This window comes from Lontra canadensis, unplaced genomic scaffold, assembly GCF_010015895.1.
Source record: "Lontra canadensis isolate GAN:19392208 unplaced genomic scaffold, GSC_riverotter_1.0 scaffold60, whole genome shotgun sequence".
Taxonomy (NCBI): domain Eukaryota; kingdom Metazoa; phylum Chordata; class Mammalia; order Carnivora; family Mustelidae; genus Lontra; species Lontra canadensis.
In genome coordinates this window covers 2,567,931-2,588,402 of record NW_022631054.1, presented here as the reverse complement: position 1 = coordinate 2,588,402, position 20,472 = coordinate 2,567,931, and the positions used below count along the sequence as shown (strand labels likewise).

At 51.2% G+C, this 20,472-nt stretch overlaps 1 protein-coding gene across 2 annotated transcripts; it reads right to left on the bottom strand.

The window, feature by feature from the left end:
• Positions 1 to 1,026: 1,026 nt before the first annotated feature.
• GJB3 (gap junction protein beta 3) lies at positions 1,027 to 6,001 on the bottom strand. 2 transcript variants are annotated; one of them, XM_032877169.1, is made up of 2 exons: positions 5,977 to 6,001; positions 1,027 to 2,610 (listed from the first exon to the last, which is right to left on the bottom strand). In XM_032877169.1, the coding sequence occupies exon 2, from the start codon at positions 2,574 to 2,576 to the stop codon at positions 1,764 to 1,766; it is 813 nt and encodes a 270-aa protein (XP_032733060.1). In that variant the 5' UTR covers positions 2,577 to 2,610; positions 5,977 to 6,001; the 3' UTR covers positions 1,027 to 1,763. The 2 variants fall into 2 exon arrangements, with proteins under 2 accessions (XP_032733060.1, XP_032733061.1); XM_032877170.1 differs by lacking the exon at positions 5,977 to 6,001 and adding an exon at positions 5,362 to 5,490.
• Positions 6,002 to 20,472: the final 14,471 nt, after the last annotated feature.

The window sequence follows — 20,472 nt, the reverse complement described above, 5'->3', positions numbered from 1 at the left end:
GCTATGATTCCGACCTGGGGGCTGGGTGTCAGCCAGGCCCTTGAAATTTGGCTGGCTTGCCCACCCCACTAATGACCACATGTAAGAGCAAAGGTGAGCCGCAGCCTGTTCTGTGGATGGCCATGATCTGCCCTCTCCTTGCCTACATTGGCTCTTGGCTCACTGCTCCTAGATTTCTGGCTCCTGGCCTTGGCTTTGATAGTCACTAAATGTTTTTCTGGATTCTTAGAGCCCCGCACCCCCTTTTGCTTTCCATTCTGGTCTGTCCTGGATGTTGGTGTCCTCTAAATTGCAGGTCACCACACGGTGCTGGGAGTGGGGCTGTGAACCACCCCAGCATTTGGTTAGGGCCGGAGACGAGGGTGTTTTCTGACTCCCCACCCCCACGCCTCCTCCCCCAGGCTCTGGGCTGTTGGAATTCAGCTCCCACCCCCTCTGCAGTTTCAGCATCCGGCCAGGACCCTGGTGTGCCCAAAATGCTCAGGGAAAGTGGAAGGAGCTGGTTAATGTTTGAATGACCCTGGGACTCAACTGGGCCGTTGAGGAGACTACTGGGCCATTGTGAGCACATATGAGGAGTCAGAGTATGAATAACAGGGATTTTGTGTCCACAGGGTTGGGATGTGGGTTCTTGATGGCAGTGACTGGGTTATAAAGGTGGTGGGAGTCTGAGTTGTCTACAGAGAGGACAGTCACTGTGTGTGCTCAGGGCAGTCTGACTGTAAAGGCTAGAAGCCCCGTTGCACTGGGAGCACAGCGCCCTCTTGTGACCATGCCTATAATCACAACATACATATCGGGAGGTTCCAACCCACAGCCCCACCGGGATGAACCCTCCCTGCAGCCTAACTTCTGCTCCAACCTTGGCCACAGCCCCCACCCTAGCTCCACCCACAGGCGCGGAGCTCTCCGCACTCCTGAGGGCTACCTTCCCTGCCCTCAGGGTCTTGTGGGTGGGAGTGGAGAACAGAGGTTGGAGCCAACCTGTATAAAACACAGCCTTTATTGATTCCAAGAAACATCTACCTTGAGTCTCTGGGAGCATGGGTCTGAGAAGCTGGCACAAAGTTGAGCACATTTGTGGGGAGAAGATGGGAGCAAAGTTGTCTGAACCTGGGGGGAAGAAGACTGGGCAGAAGGGGGCTTCCCCTGAAGGCAGTGGGGACTGGGAAGGTCCCTGCGTATCTCAGGAGGGGTTGGTGTCAGCAGAGCCTCCTCCCGCTCCTGCTCACAAGCTCACTCTCAGCCCTACAGACTTCCCACTGCTTAGAGACTACCTCCTTCCCACCCCAGAAATCTGGGTGCTCCTCCCAAGGAAATGGAGATTCCCTTGGATCTGGTGCATCCAACCAGGGCAAGCATCTCCCTCTTTGTGGTCTCCAGGCTTCTCTCTGCACCTGCTGTTCTCTCTGCTAAGAAGCACTTCCTGCCTTTCTGACATTACTTCCTCAGTGAAGCGGGGCCTGAGCACCTCCTCCTGGGTCAGGTAGAAGCCCTCTGCGAGCCCCCTAAGTGTCCCCTTCCATGCAGTAGTGAATTTGCTTGTTTCAACCTCTGTCTCCCCTGGCTCTGGGTTGGGAGACTTTTACCCAGGTCGAAAGCACAGTGCCCAGTGCACAGGAAGTCGGCCAGCAATGAAATTAGATAGATTAGTGAATTCAAAAGGAGGGGGGTGCACCCTGCACCTGTAGGGCCCCTCCACCAGTGCAGTACTGCCCCACCTGTCCCCCCGTGGTAGCCCAGGGCTGCTCCCCAGCCTGTGGTCAGATGGGGGTCATGGTGGGCGCTGACGCGTGCCCCTTGTCATCACCAGAGTCGGAGCCCAGCTCCCCGGCCTCCACCAGCTTGTGGTGGCAGCGGCAGGTGGAGGCTCGGCTGGTGGAGGATGGGAGGCTGCGGCTTTTGGGGGACTTGTTCTTGGCCATGCCCCGCAGGACCCTGTGGAAGATGAGGTAGCAGATCTCGCAGATGGTGAGCACAATGCAGACCGCCGATGCCCCGACCATGAAGTAGGTGAAGACCTTCTTTTCAGTGGGCCGGGCGATGTAGCAGTCCACGACGTTGGGGCAGGGCGCGACGTTGGCGCACTGCACCAGGCGCGGCATGCCAAAGCCGTGCCACAGAGTATGCAGAACGTACAGGAACAGGAACTCGATGGCCAGCTTGAAGATGAGGCTGAACAGGTAGGTCCACCACAGGCCGCCGTGCTTCTTGCCCGCGTTGGCATACAGCCTGGCGCACTGGTCACCGTGCTTCTGGCGGTGGCGGCGCTCGCGTTCCTCGCGGTAGGCCACGTGCAGGATGACCAGCAGCGAGGGGCACGTGACGAAGATGAGCTGCAGGGCCCAGAGGCGGATGTTGGAAATGGGGAAGAAGTTGTCGTAGCAGACATTGGTGCAGCCCGGCTGCTTGGTGTTGCAGTCAAAGTCCTTCTGCTCGTCCCCCCACACGCGCTCTGCGGCCACCACATACACCAGCACGCGGAAGACAAACACCACCGACAGCCAGATGCGCCCGAACGCTGTGGAGTACTTGTTCACGCCGCTCAGGAGGGCCTGGAGCGTCTTCCAGTCCATGGTGCCTGGCGGGGGTGCCGGGGGCTGTGCCCACCTGACAGGATAAAGGGAAAAAAAGGTGTTCGTGACCAGGGGACATTTGTTGAGCGTCTCCTATGTGTCAGGTGCTGTTCTGAGTTCTTTATGCGGATGGATTCGTGTGATCAGCCAATGACCCTCTGAGGTCAGGACTGTTACTGTTCTTCCCAAACCACAGGTAGGATATAGGCACAGAGACGTTAAGTGACCTGCCAAAAGTCACAGAGCATGCAGGCCTGAAGGAAGGGAATGTGCCTTTGCTGATAAACAGTCACCATTTATGCAGCATTTACTGTGAGCCAGCCACCGAGCTAAAGTTCTGTGCCATGTTATTTCCTTTAGTCCTTAGAATGACCCCATGAGGAAGATACTATGGTGCTCCTCATTTCCAGATGAAGATAACAGTTGCAAAGCACTCGGCACATAGTAAATGCTCAATAAATGCTGGCCCCTCATTGTGAGAGCTAGATAGAAGTCACTCTTTTAAAATGATAAATGGATTCAAGGTCTGGCTGTTGGTGCCAGGGCTGTGCTCTCCACCACCTCCCCTCCCCTTCTTTGCTGGATGACTGACCCAGGCTGGGTTCTTGCAACTTACTTCTTGATGCCTTGCTACCTACCGTCTTGTGAGGGTGGGGTCATGGGCCTCTCGGGGCCAAGGGCAGACCACCCCAAAATGGGGGCACTTTGGTATGAAGATTGTTTTAAGTTAAAAGCAATTGAAACCCATTAGATTCAGGAAAAGTTCTTTACCTCTTTTTCAACTGCCTGAAAGGATTCAGACAGAGGACCTAGTCCAGGAAGAGACCTATCACCACAGATAACTACATTTTTATATGAACTAGGTATGGTAGGCAAGGAGGAACCTAGCAAGGCTTATTTGATCAAAGTCCTCTACATCCCATTGTTTTCGAGTGGGCCTGGCAAATATTTGCTTCCCAAATATTTACTCATTTTCACCTTCTGTGAATTGTATTCCTTCCCTTTGAAGTCCCTGACCCCTAGTCCCTTCTCTTTAGTTCAGGATGACATATATACCTCATTTTGCTTGTCTTTGGAATTTCTTATCTGTGTGGATTTCCCATGTAAATGAAACTGAACTAAATTTTCTCCTGTTAATCTGTCTCATTCATTCTTAGTCAATTTCATTCTTAGTCCAGCGAGAAGAACTTAAAAGGGAGGCGGAAATTCTTCCTCCCTGATAACCCCATTCTACAGAGAGGAAGCAAGTTTAGAGAGGAGAAATGGCCTCCCTAAGGTCTCACAGTCAGTAGGTGGTGAAGCTGGGAGACCAGATCAGGTTGGGGGTGAATGGGGGATGTAATAATGGTCTGGCTCCCAGCACACCAGATCCAGGGAAACTCTAGAGACAACCTCCCCTCCCTGTGCCAAAGCTGGGGCTCCTGCCAGAGCTGGGGGGAGACCCAGCTCCCCCAGCCGTGCCGGATACCAAGGCTTTGTGATAGGGAGACTTATTGTATTCAGGCCGCCGAATCACACATTTTCCTCCCAGTTCTGGAATGACTCAGAGGGTGTGGACGGGTGGGTCTGCATGAGTACATCTAGTGTCTGGGTGCTGCCTTGGGTGTGGGAACACGTGTGTCTCCATGTGCGTGTGTGGGCCTGTGTGCACATGTGGGCGCTCTTGGATTGGCTTTGTGACTCTGAGCACGCATGTTGCCTGTGGGTCCCAACCCTGCATGACCGCTTCTCACCCCTCTGCTGCTACTGCCCTGCCTCAAGCCCCCATCAGTCCTGCTGGTATTGTTGCCACAGCCTCCTCACTGGCCTTTCAGCATCTGGTCCTGGGCCCTTAGAGTCCATGAAATTGGATCATGTCACTCATTTGTTTAAAACTTTCTACTAGCTTCATGTTACAGTTAGAATGAAACCCCAGATTCTACATTCTTGCTTTCCTCTCTTATTATCTCACCCTAATTGTCTCGGCTCTGGCCACACTGGGAGATTTGGGGGTTCTGCAATTATTCTTGCTGCGTGGAATGCTCTTTCTCCAGAATCCTGTATGGCTGGGTGGGTCTTTCTCATCGCTGAGGCCTCTGCTCAAATATCATCTTAGTGGCCTCGCAGATTACTCTGGATCTAGGAGCCCCTGCCCTCCTGGTCACTCCAGTCCCGTCCCCTTTATTTTCTTCCTTGAATTTAATTACCATTTGAAATTAAAATAATAGTTTTTGTTGTTCTTATTTATCGTCTGTCTCCCTTACTAGAATGTCAGTTCTGTCTTGCTTACTGCTTTATACTTAGTGCCTAGTGCTTGGCGCATTGGAGATATTCAATAAATACTGGGTAAATAAACAAATGCATGGTGACTTCTCAGAGAGGCAGCTTGGAGGGGAGGGCTGTGAGGTGTGGGCAGGAACCCCCAGGAACAATCTGGACAAGGTAGCTCGCTGGAAGGACTTCTCCACTCTGGACAGAAGGAGAAGGCACAGCTACTTCTCAACACCTCATCTCTGCTGATGCCTCTTCTCTGGGAATCTCCAACAGGACAGTGTGACTGAGAGACCCTCCTTCTCTCCCCCACTTACTCCCTGAGACCTAGCCTTTGGGGAGGGGCCGTGGAATGTGCATGGAGAGGAATCATAGCTGGATTCCAGTCTCAGCTCTGCCACTTACTAGCCCAGTGACTTCTAAGAATCCCTTGATAGTTTTAACCTCCATTCCTTATCTCTAAAGGGAAAGAATTCCTACTTTCTTGAGCTGTTGTAAGAATCATAAGACCATTCCCTCCCCAGCCCCCACTCACCTGGTGGGAGTTCAAAAAAACTGAAGTGGTGGTTGGAGGCCCGTCTTCCAGCCCTCGGACAAGAGGGGCCCTGTCACAGGACACCCATCGGGGTGCACCCCCTTCTGGGTCCCCACGTTCCACCTTCCGGTCCTGTCTGTCCAGTCCCGCCTGACACACCCCAGGGACTCGACTCACCCGCAAAGAATTTCCCTCCAAGCCCAGAACCGGGACTGGTGGAGCCAGTCTGATTACCCCCAGCTGACCCCCAACACCACCTCCCGGCCATCCGCTTTTTCCTAGCCCGGGGACCAAGTCTAGCCGAGCTGTCGCCACACTCCGGAATGCCACCGCCGCGACCACCCCCTTCCCCTCCCCCACCAACTGAGCTTTCTCCTCCACCGACCCCACTCCCTTCCCCAGTTTCCCTCCATCCCGGGCGGCTTGCGAGCTTGCGGACGTGGGAGGAGGGTGTCCCAGAACTTTCCAGCCCTTGGAGCCCCCAGCCCACCCAGGATCGAGGGGCGAGAAGGCAGTGGGGGTGCTGGGGGAGACCGCTGCACCATCTCTCCCCCACCAACCCCGACCGGGGTCTCCCGGGAGCGCTCGGGTCCCGGGACCCCCACCTGCACTCACCGGGAGCCCGCGTCCGGGAGCTCCGCGCGGCGGCTGGGAGGCGGGAGCCGGACTCTGCAGCGGCGGCGGGACACACGGCAGCGGGTGCAGCCCCGGAGGCGGCGCGGAGGAAGGGAGGGTCGGGGAGGAGCCTCGGAGCCCGTCCCGCCGCCGGGGGTCCGCGTTTAGTGCCGCGGCCACCCGCTACCGGGGCCGCCTTCCGAGGGCCCCGTCGCTGCTCGGAGCCTCGGTTTCTTCATGTGGGAAATGGGGGCATCGGTGGCCATGGGCAGGGCTGCGCGAAGGCTCCAATGAGATCAGGGGCGGGAGGCACTCTAGGCTGTGAAGTGCTGTGGCCTGGGACGGCCCGCAATCCTGACTCGCCCACACGCGTTACCATGGCTACCGTGCCCGCGCCCTGCCCGGCGAAGTTCCCGCCCGGTGGCCGGCCTGGACCCGGCTGGGGAGTGGAGGGGGGCACCCTGGGGGTCTGCCCTCCCGTCACCACGGCCCTTCACGGCGGCGCCCGGCTCAGGCGCTGTGTCCTCCGCGGAAATACGCGCCCTTGGAGAACCAAGTGGGGACCCGACTCTGCGTCCACACTGGAAGGGGCAAGGCGAATCCGGAAAGGAGATGGTGGAGGGGATCCTTTGTCTAGGGGTGAGGGCAGGAGGGAGAGGGGTGGTTGCCTGAGTTATGGCCAGAAGCAGATCCTGTGAGAAGCGAGTGGGGGTGTTGGGGGCAGAGAGATCCCTTGCCCTAGACACTCTGCGGGAGGGGGGCCAGCAGCTGGACTGCAGCTGGGCTGGGCTCTGCGGACAAGGACGCTTTGTTTTAGTTATTAGTGTGCTATGACAAGGAACCTTCCCAGCCTCCTTGGAGAAACCCCAGGGTTTCTGGCCTCCCTGGGAGTCCTGGGATCTTAGTCCCCTTGGGTCCTGAGCCCTCCGTCTCCACAGAGATGATATTGCTAACACAAGGGTGACTCTGCGTGGCATTTTTCCAGGGCTGTTCTGGCTCACACCTGTGGCCCCAGTGTAATTAACATCACCCCCTCACTCTCAAAAGTGCCCCCAAACCTGGGAAGATCAGTGACATGATCACCCTACCTACTGTTCATTTTGGTGGAGAACTAATCCTGCATTGGACACTCAGAAACATCTTTGTGCCAGGTATGGCCCGAAGACTATTTCTTCCTCCCTGGATGAGGAAGGCATGATCCTTCCCCAGAGTGAGAAAACCAGGTACAGAGAGGTTAGGTGACTTGCCCAGGATCCTACAGAGAATAAGGAGCAGAGCCGCCTCTGGAGGTCTTGGCTGTGTGGCTTCTGGATGGCACAAAGCCATAGGGCAGAGACCGTCTTTTACTTAGTGGGCCATGGCCCCTAAAAATCGTTGCTGAGGCTCAGGGCTGGGGTGGTCCGGGTGTTTCTGTGTTTCTGTTGGTGCAGGGGTGGGGTGGGATGTATGGGTGTGACTGTCCTGTGAAGGTCCAGGACTCTGCCATCTGCTCCCTACCACGTGCTGCTCTCCAGCGTCTCAGAGCAAACCTGCTCCCCACTTTCTTGTTCTGAACAACGTTTCCATCCCTATAGCAGGTCACAAAGGCAGCCCTGTCAAGATCACCGCAGATCTCCATGATGCTACATCGAACAGTCATATCTCTGTCCCCACCCTCCTAGGCCTGCAAAAGCACCTGACACCGTTGACCACTGCTTCCTTCTCAAAAGGCTTTCTTCCTTCAGCTTCCTTGACACCACACTCTCAGTTTCCTGGCACCTTGGAGTCCTCACAAGCTATTGTCCAGTGTGAGCATGTCCCAGGACTCAGCCTCTTCTTTCCCACGTGAGCTCATCCAGCCTGGGGGCTTTCCATACTCTCCACTGCTGATAAGTCCCGTGTTTCTTGTGCTACCCCTGACTTCTCCCAGAACACCAGACTGCACAGCCAGCACTGCCCACCTGACAGCCAGGTTTCCAGTTACTTGATTTTCCTTCCTGAGGTCAACTCTCCATCTTTGACTCTAGAGATACTCTTTGATGCTTTCCTGAGGGAGGTACTCTATGCCCCTGGTTCTGCACCTCTCTATTTAAAAAATTGTTTAAATTATTTTTTAAGAAGGATTATGTAGTTTATTTTTGAAAGATTTTTTAATTTATTTGACAGAGAGAGACACAGTGCGAGAGGGAGCACAAGCAGGGGGAGTGGGAGAGGGAGAGGTAGGCTTCCCACCCGGCAGGGAGCCTGATGCGGGGCTCGATCCCAGGACTCTGGGATCATGACCTGAGCCAAAGGCAGACACTTGAAGACTGAGCCACCCAGCCTCCCCTGCACTTGGCTATTTTTAAAAAAGATTTTATTTATCTATATATTTGAGAGAGAGAGACAATGAGAGAGAGAGATAGAGAGCGAGTGAGTGAGTGGGGGGAGGGGCAGAGGGAGAGGGAGCGAATCCCAAGCAGATTCCATACAGAGCATGGAGCCCTATGCAGGGTCCAATCTTGTGACTCTGAGATTATGACCTGAGTTGAAACAAAGAGTTGGTCTCTTCGCTGACTGAACCAGGTGCCCACTTTGCTATTTTTAACAAAATATAGGATATTTTCCCTCTATTGGTAGATACAGAACTACCTCGTTTTTTCCTCATAAAACAGCTGACTAGTATTCCATACTATTTACTATAATATATTTAATCAGTCCCATATTGATGAAAATTAAGGTGGCTTCTAATTGTGAATTTCCTTCTTTCTATTATAAACACCACCGTAATAAACATCCTTGGACAAACGTCATTTAACGCATTTTAAAATTAGGTCTATAGGATATATTCCTAGAAGTGGAATTTTTGGGTTAAAGTTGTATGCCCATTTGTACTTCAGATAGATAATGCCAAATCTTCTCCAGAAATGTATTAGTTTCTGCTACCACCAGCCATGAGGGACTGTTTCCTGGACTCCTTGCCAAGGTGGAGTGTTACCCACCTGTGTGATCTTTGCCAGTGGTATCTCATTATACTTCTATTTTGCATTTCTCTTATTACGAGTGAGCATGAGCATCTTTGGATAGACTCAACACCCATTTTATTTATCTTTCTATCAACTGTCCTTTGCTTTTACCTGTTTTTCTACCGGATGGTTGCCTTTTGAATTAGAGATTTCTTAGGAGATCTTTATATATTCCAGAAAGAAGCCCTCTGTCTATGATACAAATAAAAAAGGTCTCTCCCTCCCTGTTTCACGCTTGCCTTTTGACTTTGTATATGGAGTTTTTGCCGTGCAGAATTAAAACATTTTTAATGTAGTCACATGTATCAATCTTATCTTTTATGGCTTCTGGGTTTGGTCATAATTAGAAATGCCTTCCCCACTCTGAAAGCCCAAAGAGTTTTCCTCCCATGGTTTCTCCTAGCTAAAGTAGTACTTTAATGATATAAATCAGATCGTTGTCACTCCCCTATTAAATCCTTGCAGTGACTTACCATTACTTTTATACTAACACCCACTCTCCTGACATTGGCCTACAAAGCCCAAACCACCTGCTCCTGCTTTGCCTCCCATCACACGTCCCCTTGGCCGCTCTTCTCCAGCCACATGGCCTTCATTCTATTCCACAAACACGCCACGTCCAGTCCAGCCTCCTGGCCTTTGTGATTGCTTCTCCCTCTGCCTGGACGGCTCTTCCCCTGCTATTCCCCGGGCACCCCCTCTGAAGCCACCTTGCCCACTTCCTCAGCGGTGGAGCTTCAGAACATTCCCGGAGATCCCCTCCGAGAGAGCAGAGAGCTGGGGCAGGGGTGGGGGCGCTCCTGCAGTGTCTCCAGCACTCAGACACTCAGTGATTGTTTGCAGAGTCAGTCTTGGGAGCACAGAAAGTTCTGTGTGAGAACTGTCTGGTGTGTGCGATTGGGCATTGGGTATTAACAGGTAGTGTGGGGAGTAGGTGGGTATGTTTGGTGCATGTGGTTGTGAATGGGTAGGATTTTGCCAAGGTGGCTGGTAGGGTTTTGTGAGAGGCATGAGGTGGTGTCTCTGTGTGTGGTTGGGTTGTTCTGCTCTGTGCCCGGGTGACTGGATGGCCTCAGTCCTATCGTTCGGACCTTGCCAGCGCTGCTCCCTCACTCCTGACATCAGGCAGTGCCTCCAACACCTGCCCTGTGCTGCTTCTGGAGGGATCTGGAAGAAATCCCATTCAGAAAGAGGCTGTGAGGCTGCTGTCCCACTTCCAGGTTCTGCTCCCAGAGCAAGGGAATGTGTGGGAGGCCATGTAGGCCATCCCCTCGCCTTGGGGCAAGGCTGTGTCGTGCCAGGGCTTAGAAGTTGCCCGGGCCACCCACACTCCCTTGAGGGCCTACACACCTGTTCTCTGGGGGTGGCAGGCCCGAAGCCTGGCCCCGTGCTTCTTCCGGCCCAGGCCTTGGCACAGGCTGGTCTTAGTCCCAGGTTGCCCCCTGTGTCTGAAACTCTGACCGGGCCTCAGTCAGGGGCTTCCCTCTCTGGCTGGGATTTTCTTTTTTGTGTTTGTGTTTGTGCATTAGCGACTAGGAGGGGCAGAACCCACTGGGAAGCTGTTCAGGTGGAAGGTTGGGGGCTTTCCAGCCATGCTCCAGCATGTCCGGGGCTGTGGGTAGGAAGGAAGAGATAACCCAGGATCCAGGCTAGAACACTGTTCTCTTTCCAAGATGCCGAGAGTTACTTGGAAATTCTGCCCACACATCCTGCAATGGAAGTAACACACGGCTTTTCTGAGTTGCTGTCAAGCTTCAAGCATCCCACGTGTGCCCCGAATCCCACCTCTTCTCACGCACCCCGGACCTCACTCCCCACCCCTTTCTCCTCCACTTTCTCCCTTCTGCTCGTTACTGGATCTTTCCCTTTACAGTAAATGCGCTGGTACTTCCCTGTCCTCAGAAACAAACAAGCCTCCCTCACCCCACTTCTCCAGCATCTGCTTCATCTCTTTCCATTTCTTTGTAGTCAAACTCAGAAGAGTAGTCCTGATGCCGTATCTCCATCTGTTCTCTGCATCCCCCCTGGAGCTCACTCTCATTGAGGGTTCTTGCTCAGTGTGTTCCCCCTACCCCAGGCTCTGATCCTCTCACTGGGGCTCCCCGAGCTGGGTCTCTGCACTCCCAGCAGCATTTGGTCGCTGGGACATCACACTCTTCTGACTTTTCTTACTTCCTGGGTATCCTTTTTGTCTCCTTTGCTGGATCCTCCAGATCTCCCTGACTTTGAAGTACTGGGGTGCCCCAGGCCTCAGTCCTTGGCTCTTTCTCTTCTCTGTCCCCATTCATTCTCCTGGCAATGTTATCCAGTCTCAGGATTTAACATATTAGAATTAGGCTGACAAGGCCTGACTGCTTGTCTCCATCCAGGCCATCCCCCCTGCCCTGACTCTGGGCTCAGCAGTTACTCCCCTTGCCTGCTGGTGTCCAGTAGGGATTGCAAACTCACCACGTCCCACATTAAACTCCTTCCTTATTAGGATTGTCAGATTTAGAACCAAACCTAGCCAGTAAGCAAAGACCCCCGAAACAAAACAAAACAAAATCCCAAAGCATGTGCTCTGTTAAATTTAAATTTCAGATCGTACATGGGGCTTACTTACACCAAAAAAACTTACTTATTCTTTATTTGAAATTAAAATTGAGTTAGGAGTCCTGATCTCATCTGACACCCTGCTCCCTACATCGCTCTCCATCAGTTCTCCATCCTTGACTCATCCGAATGAGTAAATGGCAATTGTACTCATCTACTCATTAAGGCCCCCAACTTAAGAGTCATTGTTGACCCTTTTCATTTCTACCCCACGTTCACTGCCACCGAATCATTGTGGTGTTCCTTTCAAAATGTTTTCAAAATCTGGCCGCTTCTCACTGACTCTATGGATGTTATCCTGTTAACATTAAGCCAAAGATAATTCCTTCCCTGCATTATTGCAGGTGTGCTATAAACGATCACCCTCCTTATGCCTTGCCCCCATGCAAGGGGTGGTTGTGTGAACACAACCACCAAGGGGATCATGCCACTCCATTTTCTCCCCCACGGTGCTTCCCTGGTGTTCTGCTCACTCAGAGTGACAGCCAGAGGTATGGGGATGGCCTATATGATCCCATGTGTTCTGGTCCTTCTCCAGCCTTGTCTAAACACTCTGGCCTCTTGGCTCTCTTGCTGCTCGGCATCGCTGGCTTCTTTGCTGCCCGTGGGTGTGCCTGGGCTCTTCCCCAGCCTTCGTGCCAATGCGCGTGCTTTTCCTTTCATCTGGCGCACTTCTCCCCCTCTCTGCACGGTGTGCTGCCTTGCCTTCCCTGGCCTTCCCATCTAGAATTTCTACAAGGTTCCCTCCGCACCCTTTCTCTCTCCTGCTTTATTTTTCTCCTTGGCAACTATGATCATGCAACATATTCTATATTTTGCTTATTCTTCTTTTGAATTGTCTGTCCCATCACTGACATCTGTGAGGACAGCCATTTTTGGGAGTCTGTTGTGTCCACTGCTCTATTCCCAGCACCTAAAACAGTGCCTGGCAATTTGTAGACAAAGTGCTTGCCAAATGAGGGAAAAAACCCATCACACAGAATAAGCCCTGTCCCAGACTGACACAGAGTGGCTGTTTGATCAGTTCCTTCTATCTTAGCATCCCACCCACCTACCTACTAGAAGTCCCTCCCTGACCACCTGCCTCCTCCAGGAAGCCTTCCCTGACTCGGCCTCATCTCTTTCCCCTCTCTCCTACCACCAGGCCCAAATCCCTGGTCTGGTACTCAAGGGAAAAATGAGCTGTCTGTGTGGCTGTGTCTGTCTTCACCCAGCTTCTGCTCTCCCAAGAGAAGAAGCTCTTTGCCAGAGCTCTCCTTTGAGCTGCAAGGATGTGGGCATCAGGGCAGCTGGGGAAGCCAGCCTGGGGTGAGGCATGTGCCAGATTCCTGAAATCAGCCCGCCACCTGCACTGTGGGAGCTTCTGGAGCCTTGATCCTGGGTCAAAGAGGTGCTGGGCACCGGGCACCAGGGAGCAGAGCCTAGACGGAGTCTGGGCTGCAGGGATGTGGTTCCTGAACTCGCTGTTCCTACAACCTCGGGAGGTCCTGACATAGGCACCTGAGTAGGTGACTGGCTGTTGGCTGAGCTGGGAAGCAGAAGCAGGTTGGGAGAAGCAGAAAGAAATGATAGGGTCATCATGTCTGCAGTTGGCTAAGTGATGTGTGTGTTTGTAAATGAGAGTCCAGTGCAGCCGTTTTGACAAGGCCCTCAGAACATTCTGACATGACTTGTAAGACAACCCCCTTTTTTTTTTTATGATGCGAGGGTGCATCAGACAGTGTCATCCCATCCCATACTCCATCCCTGAGCTTCCCCTAATGCCCAACATAGCCCATCCCAGAGCCTCAGGCATGGGATGGGGCTCAGCGCCAGTTGTTTTCACGTAACCGAATTTTCCTGTGCATCCAAAGGCCTTGCTGGTTTGTCTGTGGAACACACATATCTGGGTGTGCAGGGGCAGCTGGACGCATGGGATGGAAGAGAGAAGCACAATGGGAACCCTGTCCGTTGCTGGGGCCCATGCAAAATGGTATGGAAGACAGTTTGGCAGTTCCACCAAAAAAAAAAAAAAAAAAAAAAAAGTAGAATGACCATATGAGCCAGCAGGTCCACACTTATGTATATACCCAGAAGATCTGAAACTCAGACCCATCCATGAATGTTCAGAGCAGCACCACTCACAATAGCCAAGGCAAATGTTTGGAAACAACCCCAATGTCCATCAAAGGAAGAATGGAGCAACAGAATGTGGTATATCCATACAATGGAGTACTATTCAGCCGTGCAAGGGAATCGAGTCTGATCCATGTGACGATGGGGGTGAATCTTGAAAACAATATGTCGAGGGAAATAAGCCAGACACCAAAGGACAGAAATTGTATGATTTCTAGGATAGGATTCTAGGTAGATAGATATTCTCAGTAGATAGATTCTAGGTAGAAATCTAGGATTTCTAGAATAGGTAAATTCAGAGAGACCAGAAGTCGTTGGAGGCTACCAAGGGCTGGATGGAGGCGTGAGTGGGGGTTATTATTTTAGAGAACACAGAGTTTTTGTTAGAGGTAATGAGGAAGCTCTAGAAATAGTGGTTGTACAACATTGTTCATGGAATTAACACTACTGAATTGTACACTGAAAAATGTTTAAGTGGCAATTTCATGTTATGTATATTTTATCACAATAAAAATATTCAGGAAAATTAGGAATAGTAGGGATAGTACAGAAAAATAGGAGACAAGGAAATAATCTGTGAAGAGCTATGGATTTGGGAATCAGCAGTGACCAGATGGTAATGGAGGCCATGGGAGTAGAGGAGCTCACCCAGGGAGGGAGTGGAGACCAGGAGAGCAGACAGCCTGGGAAGAGTCCTGAGGACCCCCACCCAGTGGTGGACATTGACGGGGCATGACTGGAGCATCAGGAAAACTAGAAGAAACCTGGGCATGTTAGTCAGTGCTCTTGATTGCAAATGACAGAAATCTGATTTGAATTAGTTTGGGCACAGAGGGGAATTGATCGGTTTGTAAAAACACGGAGAGGGAAGGGGTGTCTAGGAGGTCCAGAAGCACCCGGCTGGAGCAGGTCTGACTGTGTCTCTCCTGTTTGCCTCACCTCTGCTCCTCTCTGACTGTTGACTCCTCCTCTCACATGCTGACAGGCTTTTGCCCAGGGTCACCAGCTCCGAACTCACATCTTCCCAGGTTTCCCTTAGAAAAGATTCAAATAATGTGGGGGAGGAAGCTCGAGTGGCCCCATCTGGAGCGCATACCCACCTGAGGTCCAGGGGCCAGGTCACATGACTGACTGTCCTCTATAGCTCCTCCATTTGGAGCCGTGCTGGGCAGGCAGCCCATACAAGGTGTCTGTGGTATGGGACGAGGTACAGGGGGAAGGCAGTTCACCTGGGAAATGGCTCATGGCACAAGGACGGGGAGCCTCCACTGGGCCTGGTGGTGAAGGAAACTTAGGTATGCTCGGTAAGGGCAGGGTGGCTTGGGTGGGGTGATGGAGCAAGGACCAGATCATAGCTGGTGGGAGGGAGGGAGTAGGAGCTGAGGAATTATAGATGGTGAGTGCAGACCTGTTTTAGGACGCACTGCTGGGAAAGCCGAGAGAGAGAAGGAGGTGGTTGTGCGGGACATGGGGGTCAAGGAAGGGTTTTGTTTTGGCTTTTGGTTGGAAGAGATGTGAGCCTGCTGAAATGCTGGGAGAGCCAGGAGAGAGCTAGAGGTTGAAGAAACAGGAGGGCAGGAAGAGGTGGGAGAGAGGGGCTCCTGGGTATGGGGTGTGGTGGGGCGGGGAGGTTAAAGCGGTAACAAGACTGGGCTCGCCCTTTTCACCATGTGGGGGGGAGTGAGGGGGGGTTGGTCTGCATGTGGTTTGGTCTGCAGGTCTGGTGGCTGTCAACGGGAGAGGATTCTTGGAAGTTTTTGCTGTCTCTGAGATATGGGATGAAGATCAGATAGAACTGGTTAGAAGTTTCGAGAAAAGTGGAGAAGCCTGAGAATACCATACACCACCACGAACAACGGCCAAGAACAAAGCAGAGAAGAAGGAGGGCTGTCAGGTGGGGCTGGAGAACATGGATTTGCAGTGACCTCACTCTGCCTGGCAGCTGGGTTCACTGGAGCAGAGCCCAGCACGGGGTATAGCCACGGGAAGTACAGTTGGACTGGTCTGGGCTAAGCAGGAGGGGTGGAGAGATGATGGGGATATTGGCTGGACAGCAGGTCATTCCAGTCATCTCAGAAAATATTTATTACCCTTTTACCGTGTATATATACACCAAGCACGGTGTAGGGCCTGAGGATATACTGGCAAACCAGGTGGATACTGTTCCAGCCCTGAGAGAGACTGCAGTCTAGGAGGATGGACAGACATCCATCTGAGAGCTCCCATGTGACATGAGGGTGATGGGAGAGACTGTGGATCCCAAGCCTAGGCTGGATGCAGAAGGAGGGGATGCACGAAAGTCTGGCAGATTGGGAGAAGATCACGGGTCAGGTCAGGAGGTGTCATGCAGCTCCCTGGGGGATCTGTTGAACAAGTATGAACAGATGCTGAGGGAGGAGCTAGGTGAGAGGGCCGGGGGAAGCTGTGGTCAGAGATGGGGGTGACCTGCACCTGTCTCACCCTTCCCTCCTACCCTCCTGTTATAGTAGGTGACCTGTCCTTTTCCTGTTGAAGTCCGAGCCTCCATCTGGCCTCTGCATCCCATTCCTCTGGCTCTATGGGGACCTTGACCTTTCCCCTTTACTGGATTCATTTCATCATTTTTTAAGTACTCTCAAGTCTCTGTCACTGTAAAAATTATTTCTTGACTGCTTCCATCCTTGGGCAATGACACCATTTCATTTTCTACTCTTCTCCCAGCCACCATTTTCCAACCAGTTGTTCACACTTGTTATCTCCATTTACTTGGACCTCATTGTCCCTGCCCTCACCCCCACTTCACTCGGACCCAGTTTCTGCGCGCTATTCTTTACATATGATGCTCCTGCCATGGGTGCCAAAGACATCTATGTTAATCGATTCAGCACTTTTCAGTCCTTATCTAGTTTGCCCCATGGCAACGTTTGGTCCTGGTGGTCACTTTGTCCTTCTCTAGAGACTTCTAAAAAATTCTAGAAGTTCTAGAAACTTCTCTAGAACATTCATCTCTTGCCTTCTGTGACATTATCTTTTTTCTCTATGACATCATATTCCCTTGACTTCTATGATATCAATTTACCCTGCAGCCCCCTTTGCTCACTTTCCCCCATTCTATTTGGCCTTTAAGCCTCCATCCTCGGGCATCTTCTCATCTCTACCCCTCAAAGACTCTGTCTGGTATCAGCCACCCTCACAGCTTGAGTTACCACCTACCATGGAAGCCCAGATAGAAGACTGGAGATAAAGGGCAACAAGCCCCTATGTTCCCAGTGAGGAGACCCTCAAAAGTTTGGGGGTTGATTTGAATATATAAGCTTTCAGTGTGGTTGAAATAATAATTTACTTTATTAACTTAGTTTGCTACCTATTTTTTTTTTCTTTCCAAGTTTCCATTTTAATTTTAGTTAGCGAGCATACAGTGTAAATTTAGTTTCAGGTGTAGATTTTAGTGATTCAACACTTACATAAAACACCTGTACTCATCGCAACAATTGCACTCCAATTTATTTATTTATTTATTTATTTATTTATTTATTCATTCATTCATTCCCATCCCCTATCTGCCCCATCCTCCCCCTTCCCCCTCCCTCTTCCCTCTGGTAACTTCCAGTTTGTTTTCTTTTTCTTTTCTAGATTTTATTTATTTATTTCAGAGAGAGCGAGAAGGAGAAAGTACAAGCAGGGGGAGGGGCAGAGGGAGTGGGAGAAGCAGACTCCTTGCTGCGCGGGGAGCCGGGAAATGGGGCTCCATCTCAGGACCCTGGGATCATGAGCTGAGCTGAAGCCAGAAGCTTACCAGTCTGAGCCACCTAGGCGCCCCCAGCAGTTTTTCTATAGCTAAGGGTCTGTTTCTTGGTTTGTCTCTCTCTCTTCCCACGCCCCCACGTTTGTTCGTTTTGTTTTTTAAACTCCATTTATGAGTGAAATCATATGGTATTTGTTTTTCTCTGTCTGACTTCTTTCACTTAGTGTAATACTCTCTAGAGTAGGCTGCCTATCTTAAGGTCACGTATTATATAGAACAATGTAGTAAACCTATTATTTTTTCCTTCCCTGAATAGTTTATGAAACAATTTTATTTAAACTTCAAACATGTCTCTGTGACATCTGGGTTAACATCACTGGAGTTTGGTTTGTTACCACTAACCTTTTACAGAATGCACAAACTTTTATTTTTGCCCAAGCTATTAGTGACATAGTGCTTTTCAAATCTGTGAATGATACTGGAAACTTTATTCTCTGCCATAAAAGCCTGGTTGCTTAATAGTAGGTTGCATAACTTAGAAAAAAATCATCTGGTAGGTGTGTATTTGTCATTCTCCACAACGTAATCACTTCCTTTGTTGTTCTCAAAGTTTTTTTTTTTTTTTTTTTTTTTTTAAGGGCTTGCCTAGAAAGACAATACTTGCTATTGTAAGGTTATAGCACCAGGAGTAATGATTGAATCTGTGTGATTGAATCTGTGTGAATCTCTCTCTCCGTTTTTTCTGAGTCCACCCAGTGGCTGCCACAAATATCCAGGACTTCATTGATTGGGGTTATTTCAGGCTAATGAATTTCCCCCAAAGAGCATTGCGTTGTTCGAAATGCAGTAATTGAGAGCGTGCCCCACAACATGGGAGACTTTGTAAGGACTTAGGTATAAGGCAAAACCTTCCTACTTGAGGGATAATTTTGGAGCAAAATCTTATGCTATATTCAGGCATTTTGCCGACAATTCCCGAATCATTGTTTCCTGATCAGTCCTCACCTCCCCCGCCCCCCCAGCATCCAACAGCCTAGTATACATCACCACCTGGATGTATTTTTATTGAGTGGCTACTATGTGTCAAGCGCTATTCTAGGTGCTGGTGGATAAATGGGTGGACAGGACAGATTCCCCGTTCTCAGGAGTGCATCCTAGTGGAATGATACTGAGAACAGACATGTAAACAAATCACTAGTACATTTCATGTACTAGTAAATGCTCCAAAGAAGATAAAATGGGGTCATGTGGTAGAGAGCGACTGTGGTGTACGTGCTTCCTTTGGGAAGGGCGGGTCAGAAATGGCCTCCTGGAGGAGGGGATGTATGAGCTGAGATGTGAAGGACAAGGAGACAAGTCATGTGAAGCTCTCAGGGGAAGAGTGTTGCCAACAGAAGCCAGTGCAAAGACTCTGAGAGGGGAGAAGACCATTGTGGGTGGGGGTGTGCAGAGGGGAGAGCTGAAGAAGATGAGTCTGGAGAGGCAGCCAAGGCCTATCCATGTAGGGCTTTGCAGGCCACAGCAATGAGTTTGGTGTATTTTCATTTCATGGCCATTATGGGAAACCACCTGGAGGGTCTTGAGCAGGGGAGGGACTTGACTGATCTTGGTAGAAGATTTTTCTGGCTGCCATGGGTAAATGTGGTAAGGGAGTGGAGACAGCAAGTGTAGACAACCTTTAGAGAGTTTTGTTTTTTTGTGAAGGTGGTGGTAGCTGGAGAAGGATGTGGTGTCAAGAGGGAATTAAAAAAAGAGAGAGGACATTCTAGCATATTTACAGAATTATAGGGCAAAAACTGTGGAGCACAGTCCAGAGTCGGTGAGAGCTGAGGGCTCTAGTGTCTGAGTGGAGGGGGTATCAGGAGCAGGGATACTCATCCAGGTCCCAGGGGAGAAGGCAGGATGAACGGGCACATAATGCCTGCCTGTCAGCCCAAGAGGTTTAGGGGTACGGGGACTGGAGCTTTGGGAGAAGAGAAGGTATGATACAGCCATTTTAGGACTAGGGTTAGGGTTTTAGGAAAATGTAGAATTTGCTAGAAGGGCTGAGTGTTCACTCAAGGTTTGTGATCAGAAGTTTCCATTGAAACCAGTCAGTCTGGTTGGGTTATTCTCCAGATGCTCCGGGTGCCATGTGGAGAATGGGGTTGAACTGGGCTTGGGATCTTGCCTACTGAGTAACTACGGCAACAGGCAAAGGCAAGGGAGCCATCCGGGATACATCTATGGAGGGCCCTGGGAGTCTGAGTTGGGGAAAGAGGGAGGGGAGGTCATAGAGGGGGTGGTGGACAGCCACGTGGGGAGGGCCCACAGATGTGGCAGAGGGAGTGCTGGAGCGGGAAGCAGAGGGAGAGGAGGTGATGAGCTCTGGGTACTGCTGAGGTCTGGGGTGTGAGCGTGTATGTGGGTGGGTGTCACAGGTGAATAAAGATTGATGGAAACAAGGAAGTCAAAGCACGGAGAGATAGGTGTTAGAGGTGAAGTCACCAGAAATGGTGATAAGTACAGTATTTGAGAGAGAGAAAGAGAGAAGGGGGTTCCAGGGGCTGAGCTGGTCCTGTAGAGAAAGGGGATAATTGGGATAATTTACCTAGCTCTCCGACTCCGTGTGTCTGCATCTGAAGTTCCTTGTATCTCCCGCAAACCTGCTCCTCCCCTTGGGAGATGGCCCCGTCACCCAGGGCAGAAACCCGGGTGTCCCTTTGGTTCCTCTCCACCTGATCCCCACACCCACTCATATCGCCAAATTGATCCGACCCCATCTCATAAATCTTCCTTAAATCCAGCTACTTCTTCACACCTGCTGCGCACACCCTTGTTGAGGCCATCGTTGTTTGTGACTTGGACCGCTTGTGTCAGTCTCCAAGTAGGTGGCCCCACCCGGGCCCCTCAGCACATAAACCAGAGGCACCGTGCCTTAGATCACATCACTCCAGTGCTCAGCCTCTCCAGTGACTTCTCGTTGTCCTGAGGATAAAGTCCAAGATCATGATCAGGGCTTTACCAAGAAAGTGCTGCAGATGCAGCCCCTGCCTGCTTCAGCCCGAGTCCTCCCAGGAGCCTCCTCCTGGAGTACTTCCC